This window comes from Polyergus mexicanus, unplaced genomic scaffold (genome assembly GCF_030449975.1).
Source record: "Polyergus mexicanus isolate NDT 795.1 unplaced genomic scaffold, iyPolMexi1.0 SCAF_10, whole genome shotgun sequence".
NCBI classification, from domain to species: domain Eukaryota; kingdom Metazoa; phylum Arthropoda; class Insecta; order Hymenoptera; family Formicidae; genus Polyergus; species Polyergus mexicanus.
In genome coordinates this window covers 5,473,338-5,495,904 of record NW_027223330.1, presented here as the reverse complement: position 1 = coordinate 5,495,904, position 22,567 = coordinate 5,473,338, and the positions used below count along the sequence as shown (strand labels likewise).

Here is a 22,567-nt window from a genome sequence, read left to right as displayed (position 1 = left end):
GTTGTTGCACGTAACGGAGCCAGAACAAGGAAGTTTCTTTGAGTTCGGCAGCGGACAAGCACGTTGTATTCGCGGTCGTATTGGTCGCGCGACATTTTAGATTATTAATAAAACGTTGCACGCGTGCCGTGAGTCGAATTAACTTCTTCCACGTAGAGACTTCGTTTGGTAATTTCCACTCCAGAATCTGTTGAGCATGACAAACGATCGTATTTCGCGATTCGGTTTTGATTGTCTGACGATCGGCATCAAGTTGATTTTTTACTTTATCATGTATCGGCCACGCGGTAGAAGGGGAACGCAATCAGGCAGGGCCAGCTCACCAAAGTTCGAAATCGCGGAATTCAGCGGGTGACAAACCTCGCGACGCGCAATCCGCTGGATTTTCTTTAGATGGAACGTGATTCCATTCCGACGGCAGCCGGGTTTGTACTTCCGATACACGATTCGCCACATAAGTAGTCCATCTTGATGGATGGCCTCGTAACCATGCGAGCGCGACAGAAGAATCTGTCCATCCTTACATCGGAATATGCTGCAAATTTAATGATTTTTGCACGAATTCTAGCAATCAAGTTAATAAGACTATGGCATTCAATTCTAGCCGCGGCACGCTAATCGTTTTAATCGGCGCTACCTTTGATTTTGCGGTTATTAAGACTACTGAAATTTCGCTGAGCGATTGGAGAATTCTTAAATAAACGACAGCGGCGTATGCGCGATTAGACGCATCGGCGAACCCGTGCAACTCGATAGCCAAATTTTCCGGATGCATTCCGGTCCATCGCGGAATGCGGATTTCTTTTAAATTTATGAATGCCGCGCAATATTTTTTCCAGGACTCTAACAAGTCCGCCGCGATAGGAAGATCCCAATCGAGTTTTCTTAGCCACAGTTCATAATTTTCGCGGTGATTATTACCGGAGAAACCCATCCAAGTAGATCGAAGAACTTCGCGATAAATGATAGTATCAAACGTTTCGTATTCATATTGACCGAAGGTGACTCGATTTGAAAACGAAAAGAATCTTCTCGTGGTATCCACTCAAGTCCGAGCACTTTAAGCGTATCATCCTTATCGAATGTACGAGCGATAGCGAGTTCATGCTCTCCCGGAGGAATGTCGGTTAATAATTCTATAGAATTGGCAGCCTATTTGCGTAAATGAAAACCGCCTCGTGCCATCAATTTCGTAAGCTGATCGCGACTTTCCTTTAGCGACGGAACTTCATCGGCGCCAAATAGAACGTCGTCGACGTAAATAAAATCTTGTACTATTGCTTGTGCTTTTGGAAAAGAATGACCTTCGTCGAGCGCTAATTGATTAATAACGCGCATAGCTAAATACTGAGCTGGAGCAGTACCGTATGTAACTGTAAGCAATCGATAAGATTGTATCGGAGAATTAATATTAGATCGCCAAGAAATCCGTAAAAAATCGACATCGTCTCGATGAACGCGGATCTGTTGAAACATCTTTTCGATATCGGCGGTGTACACATAACGAAACTGACGCCAACGAAGGATAATTGAGGACAAGTCGCGTTGTAATTTAGGCCCGGTCATTAAATGATTATTTAATGTAGAACCATTACTCGTTTTGCACGACGCGTTAAATATTACGCGAAGTTTCGTCGTACTGCTAGACTCGCGGAGTACCGGATGATGCGGTATATATACCGCTTAGTTAAGCGTCGGATTTTCGTCGGAGACAAGTTCCATATGACCCATAGATTAATATTCATTTAAGAAAGAATGATAGGGTTTCGCGAGATCCGGATTTTTTCGTAGGCGTTGTTCTAATTTTGAATAAAGAAGCGCGGCAGTTTTGCGCGAAGATCCTATATCGAGCGGAGGGTTGGTTTTAAATGGTAACCGTATTACATAACGGCCGTCTTCGGCGCGCTGATGTACTTCGATAAAATGTTGTTCGCATTTTTTATCTTCTTCCGACAGCTGAAGTTCGGAAGAAATTTCCTCGATCTCCCAAAATTTTTGAAGGAGAGAATCGAGCGAAGGAATAGTTACGCAATTCAATGAAGTCACGGAACCGGTGATTGAATTAGAAGTTCCGGTAGGACCGGATAATACCCATCCTAAAGCAGTAAGCTGGGCCGTCGGAGTTCCGGTCGGCCCATGTTTTACCTTTTGCTTTAATAACGATCCATATAAATCTGATCCGATGAGCAGATGGATCGGATGATTGCTAAACGGATCCGGATCCGCGAGAGATAACTTCCGTAAATGCGGCCAATAATCTACGGTTTTAGTTCTTGAGCCAGCGTATGACGTAATTTTTTGATATACGAAAGCCGTCAAAGAAAAGGTTGAGGAACCTCGCCCATTACAAGACTCGAGAGTAAGAGATTTCGCTACGCCATTGTATCGTTCACCGAAACACTGTACGCGGAGATTCGCGCGGTAACGTTTCGTGCGCATAGTTTGACACAACGATTCCGAGATAAAACTAACAGCCAAGCCTTGATCTAACAACGCCCGAACTTTAAAATTACGTCCTTCGATAGTACGAAGTATTACCCATGCGGTGGCTAGTAAAACGTTCGGCGGATTTTTGAGCGGCGAATGAATCGTTTGAACGGAAGCGACGGCGGTCTCGTTCTTTATCTCAGGGGCGGCTGAGCCGCTCAATTGAGCGTTAAGCGTTTTGTTTTCCGAAACAGAATTTTCACTAATCTTCTGTACCGGTATATTCGAGTCACGATGCAAGAGTGTATGATGTGCTCGTCGGCACAAATTACGTTTTTTACTCTTGCAAGAAGTCGGGAAATGGCCGACTTTTGAATAATTAAAGCAACATTTATGCGATTTGAGAAGCTGAGTTCTCTGTTCGACGGATTTACGCTTAACTCATCGCATAACATCAAATTATGATTGCCGGAACAATTCAAATATTTTTCGGTGGCTACGTTATTCACCGAGGCCCGATTAGAGCCTTTATTTTTATGAGACAAAGTATCGGTATTTAACTTAGAATGATCGGTAAGACCTCGAATTCGCAGCGTCATAAAATCGCGAATCTCTTCATACGTCGGAGATGCGGTTGACTTACTGCGTTGCAGATTCCACTCATTACGTGTGCGTGGACTAAATTTTTGCGAAACAATATAGATTAATAAGTCATCCCATTTTTCAACAGGTCTACCTAAATTTGTTAACGCGGTTAATAACGCGGCAACGGTATCGCGTAAACCTTTGAGTTCGACAGCGGATTCCGTTTTCATAATAGGCAAATCTGCGAAAGCATTAATATGGGCATGGATAATCGCGTTTTGATTATCGTACTCTTCGATAAGTAATTTCCACGCACCATTGTAATTTGTGTTGGCAATCTTAACATGATTGATTAATACTGCGGCTTCGCCCGTGACACTGGCTTTTAAATAATGTAATTTCTGCGTATTCGACAGCGATTCTTTCAAGGCGACAAGCAATTCGAATATTCCGCGAAAGTTTTCCCATTCCGCAAAATTACCGGAAAATTTCGGCAACGAGATTCGTGGTAATTGCAACGAAATCGCACCAGACAATTCGCGAGAAGAAACGTCGCTTACCGATGATGCCGCAAGTAGTAGAACTAGGAGAGTTCTAACGCAGGTCCTCCGAGGGGTATGCGGGGCGAGGGGAAACCGTGCGGGCGAGGGGGCATAACGTCACGCGGGCGGAGGGGGATTTTGGCGGCGCGGGGGAATGCCGACAAGGTAATATAGTTTTTCAAACAGAAACAAAAAAAAACATTATCCTTTTCATTTTTCTAGGAAGATGGGTTTATTGGGGGTCGGGATATGTTTATAATCGGCTTATGTATTACAAAGATGGGATGCCGATGTCCGGATCCTCGAATTTACATTATATTATATTATATTATATTATAAACAAATAGCGTCTCGTAAGATTGCACGTGCGGCCGAATCGGCGCGGTGTATTACAAAGGCGGGTTATTATATTTATATTATATTATGAACAAATAGCGTCTCGCAAGATTGCACGTGCGACCGAATCGGCGCGGTGTCCTCTTCATTTCTTTTCTAGGAAGAGGATAAAGAAAAGAAAAAAAAAACAAAAAAAAAGATAAAAGATTAGCGGAATTTTTTTGGTGGAAAAACTAAAAGATACCGACTAGATAATAAAGTTCTTCTAACAAAATACCCAACAAACACAGCTGCACATAATGACAATAATTTTTTCTAACGAAATATTCAATAAACACGGCTGGATCCGCAGCAATAAAAATACTCATAAGAAAATAGAATTTTCTCTAACATGATCACGTGCGAAGGAATCCTCGAACCGATATCCAAACGCACCAATCGACGATTACTACGAGTAAAATACGAAAAGTAGGAGAAACACCCCGTCTAATGAGAACACTGGCATGATTTTTAACTTATTAAAGTTGGAAGATCCCCACTTATGCACAAGTCCAATTCGTTAAATCTTAGAGAGACCTTACTCCCACACAATTTTTCTAAGAAGAGCCGTTTAAAGGTGATAGATAAAATATATATAAATGAAGAACGAAGGGTGTCAAAATTATAATAGTACACGATTTGAAAGTGTATACATCGGTTAAAAAAGTTTTGTGCGCCAAGTGTTCGACGGCGATCAGATTTTGCGTTTAAAAAGTATAGTGGATTCTTTATAATTTTTGTGTGTGCCAAGTGTTCAACGGCGACCAGAGTGACACTCTGCCAATCTGCGAAGGATGGAAATAAATAATTTTGAGGCAATACTAGACGAGTCGTCTGATGAAGATCACGCATTATCAGACGACAGTGATTACAACAGCGATCAAAGCGAGGACCTCACGGAAATTGTTGAGAAGACAGTGTTTCATTCAGAAATTATTGCGTTGAACGGACGTACAAAATTTTGTGCCATATACTTTTATTATTCTACGGGTAGTGATTATGCTGTATGTGCTTCGTGTATGATAGCTATAGCAGACACTGACTATGGATACATGTATGCTGTTCGGAAGCATGTAACTGAACTGTACGACGTAATAAGTGGTCGATCCTGCTCCAATTGCAGACAAGCATTATATCAGGTAATGCCGTGCAACATATGTCCGATTTGCACACAGTAAAACAAAAAAAAAAAAAAACATGGAAAACTCCGAGCAGACTGAACGTGACTTGTTGGAGCTGTCGCATCAAGTCACCACTTTGGGCGAGTATTTTGCATGGGCGCAGCGATGCGAAGAATTTATCAAACAGCTCGAGGAATGCAGTCGTATCAAGCGTCCGCGGCTCTCGATCGGAGTTCGGCAATCTTTGGTGGCTAGAATCGCGCGACTCGAGGGTGCGAGGACTCGATTAGAGAGACGGTTTATACACAGCGGTGGTGATTACAGTGGTGACAATACCGCGGAAAGACTTATTTGGCGGGAGATTGATACGGCGTTTGAAAGTCGTATACTGACCGGTGCGGTGATTAACGCAGATTATATCGAACCGCGACAATTTCTCGAGGACGCCAAAGACATCGTGCTCGAACACGTGCAAAAAGTTATGGAAAGACATAATAACGTGAAAGTGAACACTGTGTTCAATGGTGAATTCGTGTCGGGTGATAAACGGACAAATAAAAGTGTAAATACGAGAAACTGTGAACTCTTTCGCACGTCCGATTTACACGAGTGGTACGAGCGACGCGTCGTCGAGCCCACACTTGCCTCGCTCGAAGAATTTCAAGAACGCGATAGCGGGTGGGCATTGTCGCGAATTCTCGATTTAACTGTAAATATAAATAAATATAATCCAATGCGCGCGGGGTGCCATATTAAATTACCGCGAGAAATAACACAATGAAGAGAGCGGTAATAAACGTGCAATCCAAAGACAATGCGTGTTTCGCGTGGGCAGTGGTCGCTGCTTTGTATCCAGCTGCACGAGACGTAGGTCGGGAGTCTTCGTATCCACATTATACGACAGTGCTAAATCTCCAGAACATTGAATTTCCGATGACATTGAGTCAAATTAAAAAATTTGAACTTTATAACGACATTTCGATAAATGTATACTGCATCGAGAAAGAGAAAGAGAAAGAGAATAACATTATCCCGATACGTCTGAGCGAGCAAAAGAAGGATAGACACGTCAACTTGTTGTATATACAAGATTCGCAAGACCTCGGACATTTCGCGTGGATCAAGAATTTATCCCGCCTCGTAAGCTCGCAACTGAGCAAACGTAATGGCCAAAAATATATCTGCGATCGGTACGTATATTTAATAAAAATGCAATATATATATATATATATATATATATATATATATATATATATACGATAGAAAAATTAATTATTTCCATTTTTTACAGATGTTTACACTATTTTGGATCGGACGACAAGTTGCAGTCGCACATTGTAGATTGCCGAGAAATGAACGAGTGCGCCATCCGGTTACCGAGCGATAAAGACAAGTGGCTCGCGTTCAACAACTACAACAGAAAGGAGCGACTTCCCTTCGTCGTATACGCCGACTTGGAGTGCGTGCTGAGGAAGACCGACGGTGATCCGAGGACGTCTACGTACACGTTTCAGCATCATCAAGTATTTAGCGTAGCTTATTATGTACATTGTTCGTACGACGAATCGTTATCCGCGTATCATTCTCGCCGTAGTACCGATTGCGTTTCGTGGTTCGTAGAAAAATTAAAAAATTTAGCGCAACGCGTAAAAACTATTTTAACCATGAATGTCCCCATGGTAAATTTAACGCGAGATGAGCGGGAAAAATTTCACAGCGCGACACACTGTCACATTTGCGAAAAACCGTTCGCGCAAGACGATATACGCGTACGCGATCATTGCCATCTTACCGGGCGGTATCGAGGTCCCGCGCATTCAAACTGCAATTTAAATTATAAAGACTCTTTTTGCATTCCCATAGTATTTCACAATTTATCCGGTTACGATTCACATTTTATCATCAAAGAAATAGCTACCGCGTTCGAAGGCTCGATCGACGTACTACCGATAACAAAAGAAAAGTATATTTCATTCACGAAACATGTTAAAGTTAAAGATACCGTTGAAAAATCAGATTGGCGAAACGATATAAAGTTACGGTTCATCGATTCATACAAATTTCTCAGTACTAGTCTCGAAAAATTGGCATCGTTTTTAAATAATGATAAACTTCAAATTTTAAAATCGGAATTTCAAAATTTATCAATTGAAGAGTTCAATTTATTGACGCGAAAAGGTATTTTCCCATACGAATACATTGACTGTGTCGATAGGTTGCACGATACATGTTTACCACCACGCGAATCATTTTACAGTTCTTTGACCGGTGACACCGTATCCGAGAGCGATTACGCGCACGCTAAAAACGTCTGGAGGTGGTTCTCCCTACGAACCTTGGGCGAATACAGCGATCTGTATTTAAAAACGGATGTCTTGTTATTGGCAGATATTTTTGAAAATTTCCGCGACAAATGTATCGAGAGTTATGGGCTCGACCCCGCGTATTATTATACTCTTCCCGGATACACGTGGGATGCCATGTTAAAACATACGAATATTACGTTCGAATTACTTACTGATATCGATATGGTTATGTTTATCGAACGGGGAATACGCGGTGGCCTGAGTCAATGTTCCGGCAGATACGCGCGAGCCAATAACAAGTACACGCCGTCTTACGATCCATCGAAACCGTCATCGTACATGATGTATTTCGATGTAAACAACTTGTACGGTTGGGCGATGTGTCAACCGCTGCCCTATGCCGAATTTCGATGGGTCGACGATATCTCTGACTTTGACGTTAGCGCAATCGCTTCGGATTCGCCCATAGGTTATATTCTCGAGGTTGATCTAGAGTATCCGCAACATCTTCACGATGCGCACGCTGACCTACCGTTCTGTCCGACGCGCGATAAGCCGCCTGGCAAGCGGCAAGACAAACTCCTCGCAACCTTATACGATAAGAAGCGTTATGTCATACACTATCGCAACCTACAACAATGCACGCGTCACGGCCTTCGCGTCGCAAAGATACATCGCGTATTGCAATTCGTTCAATCCGCATGGCTCCGCGATTACATCGAACTCAACACCCGGTTTAGAACGCGCGCGACAAACGATTTCGAGAAAAATCTGTACAAGTTAATGAACAACGCGGTATTCGGTAAAACTATGGAAAACGTGCGCAATCAAGTCGATGTAAAATTATTAACAAAGTGGGATGGACGATATGGCGCGGAGGCGATGATCGCGAAACCAAATTTTCACAGCAGGAGCGTCTTTTCGGAAAATTTGCTCGCTGTCGAATTGCGCAAATTCGAGATAAAATTCAATAAACCGATCTACGTCGGCATGTGCATCCTCGACATTTCTAAAACGTGTTTGTATGAATTTCATCACGAATATGTATTCGTAAATCATGGTACCGTTATATCGAGAGAAATGTAAAATAATGTACACCGATACAGATAGTTTAATTTATCACATCGAGTGCGAGGATGTGTACAAGAACATGAAACGCGATATTGCTAAATTCGACATGAGCGATTATCCGGTTAACAATGCGTACGGTATACCGCTCGAGAACAAGAAAGTGCCGGGTTTGATGAAGGACGAGAATAATGGTGCGATCATGACTGAATTTGTCGGGCTTAGAGCAAAAATGTATGCATTGCGAGTAGATAATAAAAAAGATACAAAAAAGGTTAAAGGTGTCAAGAGTAACGTCGTAGCGAGAACGATAACGTTCGACGATTATACGCGGTGTCTGCGCGATGAAATTGAGATGACTCGACGACAGTCTTGCATAAGATCCAAATTGCACGAAGTGTATACAATCAGCGAGACAAAAATTGCTCTGAGTCCGTACGATGACAAGCGATATATCGTACCTGATTCGACCGACACGCTACCGTGGGGACATTTCCGAATACCCTTATAATATAATGTATATGTATATAATATATAATATTAGGGTCTGTATATAAGTTTATTACATAATAAGACATAAATATCTAAAATTTATATTTTTATTTAGTATAACTATATTGTAATATAAAGCAATATATTATATATATATATATATATATATATATATTTGTTTGAGATAAAAGTGTCAATATCTGTACATGTACTTGGGTATTCATATTGTTTTTGTCTTAAATTTTTATATTTCAACTTTTAACATAAAATATATATATTCTATGTTGTTATGTTTAACATAAAATATATATATTCTATATTCTTGAAAGTTAAAATATTAATTAAAGATAAAAACGATCACATTGTGCAGGTACGTATTGTGACATTGATACTTTTATCTTAATAACTTTCATCTTACTTGAATAATTTATTTGTTTTGTTTTACATTGATTTCATGTACGACTTTCTCCGACGACTTAAAAGGGTCAACTATCAAATGAAGAAGCAAAGACCAAGGATCCAAGGACTATTGAGGAAAGGAAGAGAAAGGAGAAGATGGAGAAGCAAAAAGAGGAAGGAAAGGAGGAGGAGAGAGAGACCAGTGTGGTCTCTGTCTGTGTTGACAGACGAATCGGCACTTTTCAGTGCCATTTTAATCGATAATACATGGAATAACATGTATCGTGTTCGCAATAATATCGGCACTTTTTAGCGCCATTCCTACTGAATTCCCTTTAATTTAAGTTTATATTATTTCAAATGTTTAATGCTATGATTTTTGTGTGTTTAGATAAATTTATACCCAAGCGACAAGGAGTGGCAAGGAACAGTCTTTGTGTAGCCAAAAACGATGTCCGGATAAGCATTCAAGATATAAGATGTTAAATATGTAAAATTAAATAATTGTAGTAAAAATCAATTAGTGAGGGATAGTTAATAAAAGATAGTTTTTCTATACTTTTAAATAGAACTATCCTTTATTAACTATCCCTCATTAATTGATTCCTTATACTGTCCTTTAAATTTTAAGTATGATGAAGCATACACCTACATACTCACATACACGAACACACACACATACACACACACATACATAATGATGTTTTTTATATATATTATGTAATGAAATATATATATATATATATATATATATATATATATATATATACGAATAAAATATATATAAAATAATTTATAATTAAATTTCCTCCATTTACATACCTTCTCGATAGAAAATAACATTTAAATAGCAATGTAGGTCAGGGATTATTAAAAAACCGAGGCGCATCGCGGTTATTTAAAAAGCATCTGATTATGTACAGCAGTGCATGCCACGATCTGCACATTTCGGCCGATTTCCGAGAGTCAACGCCTATCCCCCCCCCCCCTTGCGTCTTGAGATCCTCAACTAGCAACCGTAACCAAGCGCGCGGCGCTCTGCCTCAGGTACGGTGCATCTGTACCGCGAAGCGGTTCCGTACCCCCTTACTGCCAAATATTAATGTTTTAAACGCGATCTCTTTAGAATTTTTTTAAATAATTAATTCAAGAACAAAGTTTCAATACTCGATTATTAATTACATTTACGATATAATAATTCTAAAATATTATTAAATTATATTCGATAGATTAAATTTGTTAAATGTGTCGCGCGCGGAAACTCTTTCCGATATATAAATTAATAAATAATTGTAAATTTAAAGTTTTATAAAAGACGCTTTTATTAAAAGCACGAAATACTTATGAACGATATTATTTAAGTTATAGACTGTTGGATATCCCCAGTATATGATGTCATTATATAAATTAGAATAACGTAATATTTTTAGAATTATTATATTGTAAATGTAATTAATAATCGAGTATTGAAACTTTATTCTTGAATTAATTATTTTAAAAAATTCTAAAAAGATCGCGTTTAAAACATTGATATTTGGCAGTAAGGGAATACGGAACGGCTTCGCGGTATAGATGCACCGTACCTGAGGCAGAGCGCCGCGCGCTTGGTTACGGTTGCTAGTTGAGGATCTCAAGACGCAAGGGGGGCGCGATAGGCGTTGACTCTCGGAAATCGGCCGAAATGTGCAGATTGTGGCATGCACTGATGTACAGAATCTGCTCGGTTTCTGCTGTTCATCTGTTCTCAAATTATGTGCACAGATTTTGCTCGGTTTCTGCCGTCAATCTGCTGCCAGGTTATGTGCGCAGGCTCTGCGCGGTTTCTGTTGCCAATCTGCTCACATTGCCTGTCAGCAGACTCTGTCAACAAAACCTGAGGTTAATGTGGTCACAGATGGCTATGGTTTTGGCATGGAATTCTGATTGAATTTCCAATCTGCGCACATACTGCTAGCATTTTGCTATCTGGGAATCTTGTATTAATATGATAATTATATTTGTAATAACTATACTTGAAGGTTTAAATGTATCTCACATGCATCTCTAATGCATATACATATATTGAAATATGGAATTATTAGAAATATTAGAATATATATATTTATATATTTGTATATCAGTATATTTCGTATAGTGAACAATGAAGAATTGCACCGTACTCTCCCGCACTTGAAATCTTACGATGCCGTGACATACGTAAAATTTTAAATGCGAAAGAATACGGTACAATTCTTCATTGTTTACGGGCAGCATATTATACAAAATACACTGATATACAAACATATAAATATATATATATTTTAATATTTCTAATAATTCCGTATTTCAATATATGCATTATGTGAGACAGTACATACATGTAAACCTTCAAGTATAATTATTACAAATATAATTATCATATTGATATAAGATTATTTCTTTGAAAAATAATGTGTTCGTGTATATACTCCAATGTAATTGTAAACTTGATAAATCGGTTAAAAACAAAATGTTATATTTTTTTATGATAATATATAATATATATAATATGCATAATAATATGTATAATAATATATATATTACAGTATAATAATATATATGCTACAGTTGGATATAATATGCGAAAGCAGTCTTCGCTGATGTATTCACTAACTGTATAGCGATACAAATGTTTACTCAATCTTCTAACACATCAACAGTATAAAATCATTATTGCTTCAACAGACACTGCAAGTTAGTGAATGAGCGTTGATCATTCCATTACAGATCACAAGATTCTATTAGCGGAGACTGTAATATTTAACTCTCGTTTAAAAGATTCTCGTGCTTTGTAAATGGATTCCCTCCAGACATTCGATGCAATCTGAATCCCTGGTTTGCAAATTAGTGCCGATCTATTACTTTCGCCTGCTTAAAGTGAAAATAAATATGATATAATATAAACAGATAGTGTGACATTAAGATCTCGTTTGTAAAGCAATGTTACCAGCATAATTGTATCATCACAATACTATCTTCCTTTGAATGAACAGAAAACACAATACTTAAAAACATTATCACTCATACACATTATACTCATACTGTAGTTGCACAATAGTTATCCCAGCACGCGTAGATCCAAAAATGCATTATTTCTAGCATAAAGATCCCACTGTAAATAAAAGAGATCGATTAATGATTTGATGGAATCCATTTACAAAGCACGAGAATCTTTTAAGCGAGAGTTCAATATTATAGTCTCCGCTAATAGAATCTTGTGATCTGTAATGGAATGATCAACGCTCATTCACCAACTTGCAGTGTTTTTTGAAGAAATAACGATTTTATACTGTGATTTTGACATGTTAGAAGACTGAGTGTTTGAAGATTGAACATTTGTATCGTTATCCAGTTAGTGGATACATCAGCGAAGACAGTACTTTGGCATATTATATCCAAATATGGCATATTGTAATATTTATATTATTATATATATTATATGTATTACAAAAGAAAAATCTTACAACATTTTGTTCTTAACCGATTTATCAACATTACAATTACATTGCAGTGTACATATGAACACATTATTTTTCAGAGAAATAATCTTGTATCAATATGATAATTATATTTGTAATAATTATACTTGAAGATTTACATGTATGTACTATCACATATAATGCATATACATATGTTGAAATATGGAATTATTAGAAATATTAAAATAGATATATTTATACATTTGTGTATCGGTGTATTTCATATGATGAACAACGAAAAATTTTACTGCACTCTTTCGCACTTGAAATCTTACGATTCTTGAAATCTTTGCCGTGACATACATGAAATTTTAAGTGCAAAAGAATACGGTATAATTCTTCATTGTTCACCATACGAAATACACCTATATACAAATATATTAATATATCTATTCTAATATTTCTAATAATTCCACATTTCAACATATACAGGCTGTCCCATTTTAAAGGACCCACTCAAATATCTCAGAAACACTGCATTAAATCGAAAAATGTTTCAAACAAAAGATGTGTGGCTTCAAGGGGGCCATAAGACGGTGACAATAATTTGACCTTGGAAAATCATTTGAAGGTCATGTGAAGGTCAACTTTAAAATCTTGAATGGAAACCTCCATTTTTTATTTAGTATTCTTATAGCTGACATCGAGAGCTTTCCAAAACACTATAATAAAATATTTTTTCATTAAGTACTTTTTGAGTTATTTTATATTTTAATCTGACATCTTTTGATATAAAAATTTAAATATCTCATAAAATATTCAGTTTTCGATAATCTTACCGTAATATTTTTATGTACAGAATAATGAGACAAATCAATTAGTGCAAAAAAAATAATTGTCTAAAAAAATACATTGTAAATAATTTTTTTAAAAACTGTTATTTTTTTATACTAATATATACTATTTGAATTTATTACGTATTCCATTGAAACTAAATATTTCCAACAAGGTTTATGTCCGATCGGGCCTGTGTCCTATCGGGCCTGTGTCCGATCGGGCCTGTGTCCGATTGCAACAGTATGTGTCCGATCGGAACTGTGTCCAATCGGGCCTGTGTCCGATCAGGCCCGTGTCCGATCGGGCTCGTGTCCAATCGAGCCTGTGTCCGATCGGAATTGTGTCCGATCGGGCCTGTGTCCGATTGCAACCATATGTGTCTGATCGGAAATGTGTCCGATTGGGTCTGTGTCCGATCGAGCCTGTGTCCGATTGAGCCTGTGTCCGATTGGATCTGTGTCCGATCGGGAAATATTGTCGTGTCCGATCGGTAATGTGCGCAATCGGGACGATCCCGAATAAGGGAGATATGGGGATCTTTAAATTGTGCTAATATTGGTAGGATGAATCGACTTCTAAATCAGGAAGTTCGTTAATAAAATCTTGGGTTGCCTTCTCGAAGTCGTCCGATTCGGAAGACTGAGGAGAAAGAGGGGAAGAAGGATTAAAGATCACAATTGAAATCGAAGAGTGATCGGGAAGAGAAGGATAGTTTCGGAGAAGGTAAGAGAGAATATTAGCGCAATAAGAGGGGGAGAAATACGGAAGAGAACTTGTGGTAATGCAGTAACTAGAATATGTGTAGTTGGAATCGCGATCATTAATGCTATTGATTTTCCGAATGATTTTATTCACCTTGACTAAATTATAGTTGATCGTAGCGATGTATTGGTTAACTACTCTAATTATTCGCGAATCAACTTGAGCCAAAGCCCTCCGAATCCTACGATGGACTCGATGTATGCGCTTAGATAGCGAATGAAGTCGCTTAATGGAGATACGCAAGGTGAATCTTTTCATTATAGAAAGCGAATAAGTAACAATTTCTAGTTGAGATTCGCGTAAAGAACAATTGGTTGGTAGCGACTTACTTTTTGCTGTTCTAGAAATTCTAGAATTAAAGAGCGGCGATATTTCTGCAGCTCTAGGTTTCGTGGTGCGTTCAAATCTTCGGTTGATGAATGCAGATGGTGATGAGGACTTGATTCCGCATTATATTAACTAAAACTAAATGTCTTTCTCACAGACTAATTGGCGAACTACTAGATAAAAACTGAAATGAAGTAAACTGAACTGGGTCTCGCGAGCTTCCTTCTTATAGTTCGTTGAATCATTTACTAGCGGGCTTTGCGCTATAAATAATGTATCAGTTATATGTATGCAAAGAAAGTCAAAGTATATATACTATATAAAGCTTCTAAACTCACTTCTCTAAGTTCACTTATACTCTTTGATGAAATGCCGAGTGCGGAGTTTACTGATTAGGCACATGTAGATTACAAATTTGTTATATTAAGTAAATGTTGACGGCAGAAGCCGATAACAAGACTGTAATTTTCTCATTTCTTTTCACTTTTCATATGAAATCGTAAACTCTGCATTTACTCCATTATTATGTATACTTTAATTATGGAAAACGATTTGTTGATATCTATAATCAATAAAAACATTTTGCATTTTAACTATGATATTTGCATTCGGTCGGTAATCCGGCATCCCCTTAATATTGACCACGTTGATATTGACCACGGTCACGATTGACCACTGTCCTGATTGACCACAGTCCCAATTGACCACGTTGATATGTACCACGGTTCCGATTGACCACGGTCCCGACTGACCACGGTTCAAATTGACCATGGACCCGATTGACCATGTTGATATTAACCACGATCCCGATTGACCACGTTGCAATTAACAACGTGTTAGCGACTTTTCGGCATAACATGATAACTGTTAGGATCATGCCTGCTTGCGTATTTACCGTTTTTTGGTGTTTATCGATAATATCCACCGAGAACGGGTATCGAGACGTGCTTTCGCGCGATTGGATCTTTTCGAAAAGATCGGTTGCATTTGGCTGCCGTATATAAGCAGCCGCCGCGCGATGACACGGACGACAGTTAGAGCCGCGAAACGCGAGAGTCAAAATAAACAATTAAAGTGACTTCTTATCTAATACTCTCTCTCTCATTTTCGTGTCCCTCCAACACACGTTGACATTGACCACGATCCCGATTGACCACGTTGATATTGACCACGGTCCCGATTGACCACGTTGATATTGACCACGGTTCCGATTGACCACGTTGATATTGACCACGTTATTATTGACCACGTTAATATTGACCACGTTAATATTGACCACGTTAATATTGACTACGGTCCCGATTAATCACGTTTATATCGACAACGGTTCCGATTAAGAAACCATGTAACACACGCACGCACACACGCGCGGAATGCAAGGGAGGCTTTCGGCCCCCTTCCCACATCCTTTTCGCCTATCAAGCACGATAGACCTCGCTTTACAACTTGCAAAGCACATGCCCCAGTAACGACATATATTGATCCGTGGTCAATCGGGACTGTCATCAATATGAATGTCATCAATTGGAACCGTGATCAATATTAACGTGATCAATATTAACGTGATCAATATCAACGTGGTCAATCGCAACGTGATCAAAAACGATGCGTGGTCAATGTCAACGTGGTCAATCGGGACCGTGGCCAATATCAACATGGTCAATCGGGACCGTGGTCAATATCAGCGTGGTCAATCGAGTCCGTGGTCAATTTGAACTGTGGTCAATCGGGACCGTGGTCGATTGGAATGTGGTGAATATCAACGTGGTCAGTCGGGACTGTGGTCAACTGAGACCGTGGTCAATATCAATGTGGTCAATTGCAACGTGGTCAAACGCAACGTGGTCAATCGCAACGTGGTCAATCTCAACGTGGTCAATCGGGACCGTGGTTAATATCAACGTTGTCAAACGGGACGCTCCCTATCAGCCACTTTATGAGGCTACATGTCTATAGACAAAATTTTTATAATAATTGTTTTGTTTCAATAGTCGTTTATTGCTGTTCGATAGTCGTTCAGTAGCCGTTCAAAGGCCGTTCGGTAGTCGTTCAATAATAGCCGTTCAAAGCCGTTCATAGCCGTTCAATAACCGTTCAATAATCGTTTGATAGCCGTTCGATAGCCGTTCATAACCATTCGATAGCCGTTCAATAGCTGTTCATTGCTGTTCGATAGCCGTTCTAAAGCCGTTCAATAGCCGTTCAATAGCTGTTCAGAAGCCGTTAGGTAGCTGTTCGATAGTTGTTCGATACCTGTTCGATAGTGGTTTGTGCATGCGAAAGTCATCCTTCTCTCACGTGTATGCGAACGCCTCGCGTTATCCTTTCCCCACGTTCACGCTAACGTCTCATCTATCCTTGTTTTACGCTCATACGAACGTCTCGCGCTATCCTTCTCCCACACCCATAGAATACCATTAGCGCTATCCTTTTCCCATGAATATGATTACTATTATTATTATTATTATTATTCTCTCTCTCTCTTTCTCTCTTACTATTTTATTTTTAATATTATTATTTTTAAACACACACACACACACACATACATACACACCCATTTGTATTATACACATATTTTTAAAATAAACATCATTATTCTATACAAAAATGTCGTTTATTTCTGTGCTTCCTTCTTTCCTTTTCCCACACGCATGCATGCCTCGCGCTATTTCTCTTTCTCTCTTTCTCTCGCGAACGTCATCCTTTTCTCACGCCAATGCGGACGCTATCCTTTTCCGACGTGTGCTATTCTTCTCGTCTTGTAAATCTCTCTCTCTCTCTTTCTCTCTCTCATACCTGTGCGCCATCCTTTCCCCACGTGCACGCGTACGCCATCCTTTTCCCACATGCATGCAATATCATTAGCGCTATCCCTCTCGCACCTATTCGCGGACGCCTCGCCAACCGGTTTCGCCGTGGTCCCCCCGCGTGACGTCATACCCCCGCGCCGGTTTCCCCTCACTCCGGGACTCAGAGGACCTGCGTTAGAATTCTCCTATATTTTCTATTACACTAATTTGGTTATAGTCGTTTTGGGCTATAACATCCTTCCCCCGTTGTAAAAAGAAAAACGGGGTTACAACGCTTTTCTTTAGTTATACCCTTTCTTATTCTAACGAATACATTATTTTTCCCGTATATAATATTTGATATAATCGTTTCTTACTATCTAAAATTGCATACTTAGACTACGGTTTAGTATGGGTCTTGGGAGTCCGTAAAATATACGTGGTTCTTCATCGTATATCCTGACCGATGGTCGCCTTATTTTCCTGTTTTTATTTTTTATAATTATATATGTTACAATAACTATTATAATTATTGTTATAGTTCCGCTTGTTGCCATTGGATAAACAAATTGTTTTTGGACAAAGAAGTTCTGTTCGTTATCTTGTAGATTATTTTTTAATTCTTCTAGTTTATTTTTTAATGTTATTAATTCCATTCGGTGTAGCGTTACGTTTTTTAGTGTGTCGTTATCGTGCGTCTTGTATATCTATAGAAGCGTGATATTTATTTCTGGTAAGTAGGTTTCTGTTTGTTTCGTATACTGTTTTTATTGATTGTATCGTCATATCTGTTGTCGGTTATTTACATTTTCTTTTTAATGTAATTTTTCTTGTATTTTAATTATTTTTTTGTGTTCGTGTCGATTATCGCATTGTATCGTTATCTGTTGGTCGGTCGTGGTCGCATATAACCATGTATACGGCTGTTGTAGTTTTGTCTAGATCGCATTTTTTGAGCTTATCAGTTGTGTGTTACAATTGTGTTGTTGTGATAGTGTATACATTTATATTTTGCACGGTGCGTTTTGATTCGTGCGATATATCGGTATCGTATTTTCATACGTATATTTGGAATTTATTTTGTTACGTCCAAACTTGGAGAGGGTTGAGTCGACGGAAGGGCGCAACAACTATCTTTTATTATTCCGAAGTTAAACGTCTCGTGGCGTTTGGAATCGGGTCGAACGAACTGACAGATTTGAGAAGCAGATAAACGACTGAGTCGCTATTACGCTGGTTATTCAGACGTTCGTTTGGTGTCCTTTTTCGGTAAGAGAATTTAATTTCTTTTACACGGGATGGGACCAAGTGCAATTTTTCGACTAGGAATGAGTGAGGGTTAATAAAAAGTTATTTTGATTTTAATTAATAAATATAAATTTATTCACATTTTTAAAGTAAATGATACATATACATGATTAATAAAAATAAAAATAAAATATTGTTGATTATAATTTCTCGGTGAGTGTGTGTGTGTATGTGTGTGTTTTAGTTCGCGGGTGTTACATTAATACGGAGGACATCCCTCTCGACGGTGTGCCATCTTGATGAGAAGGCTCACCCTGAAGCTCCGAAAGAAGTGAAAGGGGGGCTAAGAGCATACCAGGGGACTTAAGGGAAAGGTTTTTGGGATCTAGGGATTGGGTAAACTCCCTGATATACGGAGTACGTCTTCCGTGATCTCTCGGGGCGATGCCGGTAGGTTCAACCATGCCGGTATGGCCCGAGAGGTAGGAGCCGATTGAAGTATGCCTAGAGAGTAGTGACCCTCGAAATAAATGCACTCGGGTAGACGAGCCCGTTAGCCTGGTAAAGCAATCGTCTAAGGAACGGAAACCTCGACAGAAAACCAATCTTTGCTTATATGGGAATGAACGGTAAAATAGAGACGACCTTACCGCCTCAGGGGAACTTCGGACTCCCCAGTGGGCGGAGTAGTTGGAGAACCGTCCCAACTCCTGCTGCGTTATCATCGAACGACGGACTACCTACGGAGTTAACAGCGAGCTCCGTGGGCGAATGAACTATCGCTTGTGGGGAGATGGGTAACCAGGGCTTGCCGGCGAGGATAGGACCCACTGTTATACCAGTGGTGTCCCTGGAACCTAAAGTAGTCTTGGTACGCGCAGACACGGTTCCGATGGAGGGGGAGGATGGACTCTTCAAGGCTTCTCTCTAGGAGGAGGCTTGGAGGATCCGAGAAGGCGTCGAGGGCGACCTCTCCGGCGTCCTTGGTGGCCTCGGGAATGGACGCGTCAGGGGGCGAGGATGTCGGCGTCGAGTGCGTGTCGGATGATGGTGCGATGTCAACCGCCTCCTGCCCTGTAGACACGCCTTATATGAGGGCGAAAAAAAGAGACAGGCCCCTAACTATCGGGGACTACAATGTGACAAAAACCAAAATTGCCTACCAGAAGGTCAGACGGAAGGGGATTGAACTCCACGAACGCGAGATAGAAATAGTCCGACAGAACCGTCTGCTGCTTGACACCCAGTCCGACCGGGGTGAATCTCCGAACCCGAGGTCCCTTAGGGATTTCCTATCGGTGGGTGACATCTGGGCGACCATTGAGGGCCTTCCTCTTACCGAGATTAGGGAACGGACGGAAAAGGCCATGAAAGAGATAATACACATCTCAAATACGACCTCCAAAATGAAAGAGACGTCGATCAAGACATTGCGCTTGGCAGCCTACAGCCTCCAGGCCGCAGTGCTTGAATTGGGTAGAAGAGCCAGATATGCGGAGAAGAGGATCTCCGAATTGGAGACTGCCAAAAGCAATATCTACAAATAATTGCGCGAGGTGAGAGAGGACCTCCGGGAGGTGAAGGAGGAGAACCAAAGACTAAAGAAGGAAATGGAAACCCTTAGGGCTTATAAGACTCCTCTGCCTGGCATTCCTCTGCCATCATCTGGAAACAGCACCCAGACCTCTCGTCCCTATGGGACGAAGGCGAGGGGTGGGGTGTTCTATAGGGACAACAGGGAAGAGACGGAAACGCCTAAATGGGATGGGTCCGCGGAGTCAGATGTGACTCTTGTCAGAAAGGAGTCCATCAGATCTGTGGAAAATCTTTTCCACAGGGATCTCACCATGCGGGAGCAGGACGAGATCTGGGCCAGGAGGTTCGTCTCCATGGAGTCTCGCATAGAGGCCCGACTCCGGCAGGCGATATCTCCGATCCTGGAGACCACCTAGAAGAGGAAGCAGAAGAGCCCACCGGTCATCAGACCAGCTGGAGTTCCGTACTCTCGCCGCTGATCATTACACGCGGCAAAGTAAGAGGAGAATGGTCCCATTGAGCTAAGTGTCGCAGCTCTAAGAACAGCCCCAAGAGATCAGGACGCTCCAGCTGAGGGGAATGAGGGAGAGAGGGATAAGGCTGAGGCCCCCGCTCTCTCTACAGGCCTCCTGAACAAAGGTGCCAGAGGAGATGAGAGTTGGGAGCCTGATGGCCCCGCCAAAGAAAAAAGACGGAAGAAGAAGAAGAGAAGGAAGACCGGTAGGACCTGCGCCCCAACGACGGCAGCTATGCTGACGGTCGGAGAGGAGGCGGGATGCACACCACATGAAATGCTACTGGAAACCCGCAAGAGGATTGAGCTGGCGGACCTCAACATCGTAGACTCCAAGGTGTAACGGCAGGGCCGTTACTACGGCAAAAATATATCTATACCTACCATAAAATGTCCGCCTCACTTACTCTACCCTACTCTACCTATTCCGCTTGCACAACCACCGCGCACGCTTTCTCGCTCGCGCGCATGACACACGCACCGTCCCGCTCGCGCTAGGCGCTATCTCGTTTGGCATGCGCTCTCGCTCTCGACTCGCCCTATCTCTCTCACGGTCCCCACGCGGAATCGACCCCACTCCCGGGCCGACAGTATGGTGGGAGGCCCCGGCCGGGTATATAAGCCCGGCCGGCCGAGGCATCGGGACCAGATCCTGTCCCGACATCCAGCTCCCGACACCGACCTGATCAAGACCTACTACTTCCTCGGGCTAAGATTTCACTTAGCCCTGTCGGGTTTTGCCGGCTCCTGTCACCGCTCCTCGGGCTAAGGTTTCTCTTAGCCCTGCCGGGTTTCGCCGGCTCCTGTCACCGCTCCTCGGGCTAAGGTTTCTCTTAGCCCTGTCGGGTTTCGCCGGCTCCTAGTACCTACCCGGGCTGAGGTTTTGCTCAGCCCTACCGGGTTTCGCCGGTTTCCGTTGCCAAGACCGAACTTGACGTGACACTCGGGCCTGTCGGCAATACCAAACTACCTAGCCTGACCATAGCAATAAGCCACTTGTAGATATCATGTCTTAAGCTCGCCTGTAAATAAAGGAGACATTAAGCCGCGACCACTTTGCGCCGCGTACCGCTTTGCGTTTCTCGCCGTCTACCGTTTCGCGCCGCCGCTTTGCTCGTCCGCTGCGCATCGCCCCGCGCCTGACACCAGCTTTCTGCCGACCGCACGCTGACCAACATTGCCTGGCCCTGCACGCTACTTTGTACATATCTTTATCCAAATAAATTATCTTTTCTACTTATATTGTGTTTCGTAAGCTTGAGTCTCCCCTCCTCTCGAACCCGGATACCGACGAGCCGATCCGAGCGTCGAGCGAGGTGACCACGTTACAAAGGTAAGATACGTTTTAAATAGAGGGATCGTGGTCGAGATTCCCGGCAAGGATAAGGAGAAGGCGGATATCCTTGGTGGGAAAATCGCAGAGGTGGCGCGTAAGGGGGTCAGGGTCACTTGTTCCGGGTCGGGGGGGGGGAAGAGGAGAAAGAAGAAAAAAGGGCGTAGCACGGGGGGCGAAGGGGGCACTAAGCCCCCCCTCCCCCGCCCATTGCCCCGCGAGGCCCGCCGGCAAGAGCGGGAGGACGGGGGGGATGCCTCCCCCCGGCGACTCCCGGCCGGCAAGGCCCATGCAGAAGGTCCATCCTCCCCCCCACACGTACCCGGCCAGGGCGAGCCCTGGTCTAAGGTGGTGGGGCGGAGGGAACGGACGGCTAGGGCGAGGGCTGCACAACAGGCCCAACCCCTAGCCAAGAAGGGAGCTGCCAGGCAGGCGCCTCCTCCCCGACAAGCCGGGGGGACGCGCCAGA

General features: G+C 41.6%; 1 protein-coding gene and 1 pseudogene across 1 annotated transcript; both read left to right on the top strand.

Moving 5' to 3' along the window:
- Positions 1 to 4,723: 4,723 nt before the first annotated feature.
- Positions 4,724 to 7,448, top strand: LOC138936871 (uncharacterized). The gene is given in 7 exon segments (XM_070302650.1): positions 4,724 to 5,013; positions 5,105 to 5,822; positions 5,825 to 6,240; positions 6,342 to 6,601; positions 6,914 to 7,013; positions 7,266 to 7,367; positions 7,439 to 7,448. Coding segments are annotated over 7 exon segments (1,896 nt in total).
- Positions 7,449 to 8,346: 898 nt separating this feature from the next.
- On the top strand, positions 8,347 to 8,935 carry LOC138937306 (uncharacterized; annotated as a pseudogene).
- Positions 8,936 to 22,567: the final 13,632 nt, after the last annotated feature.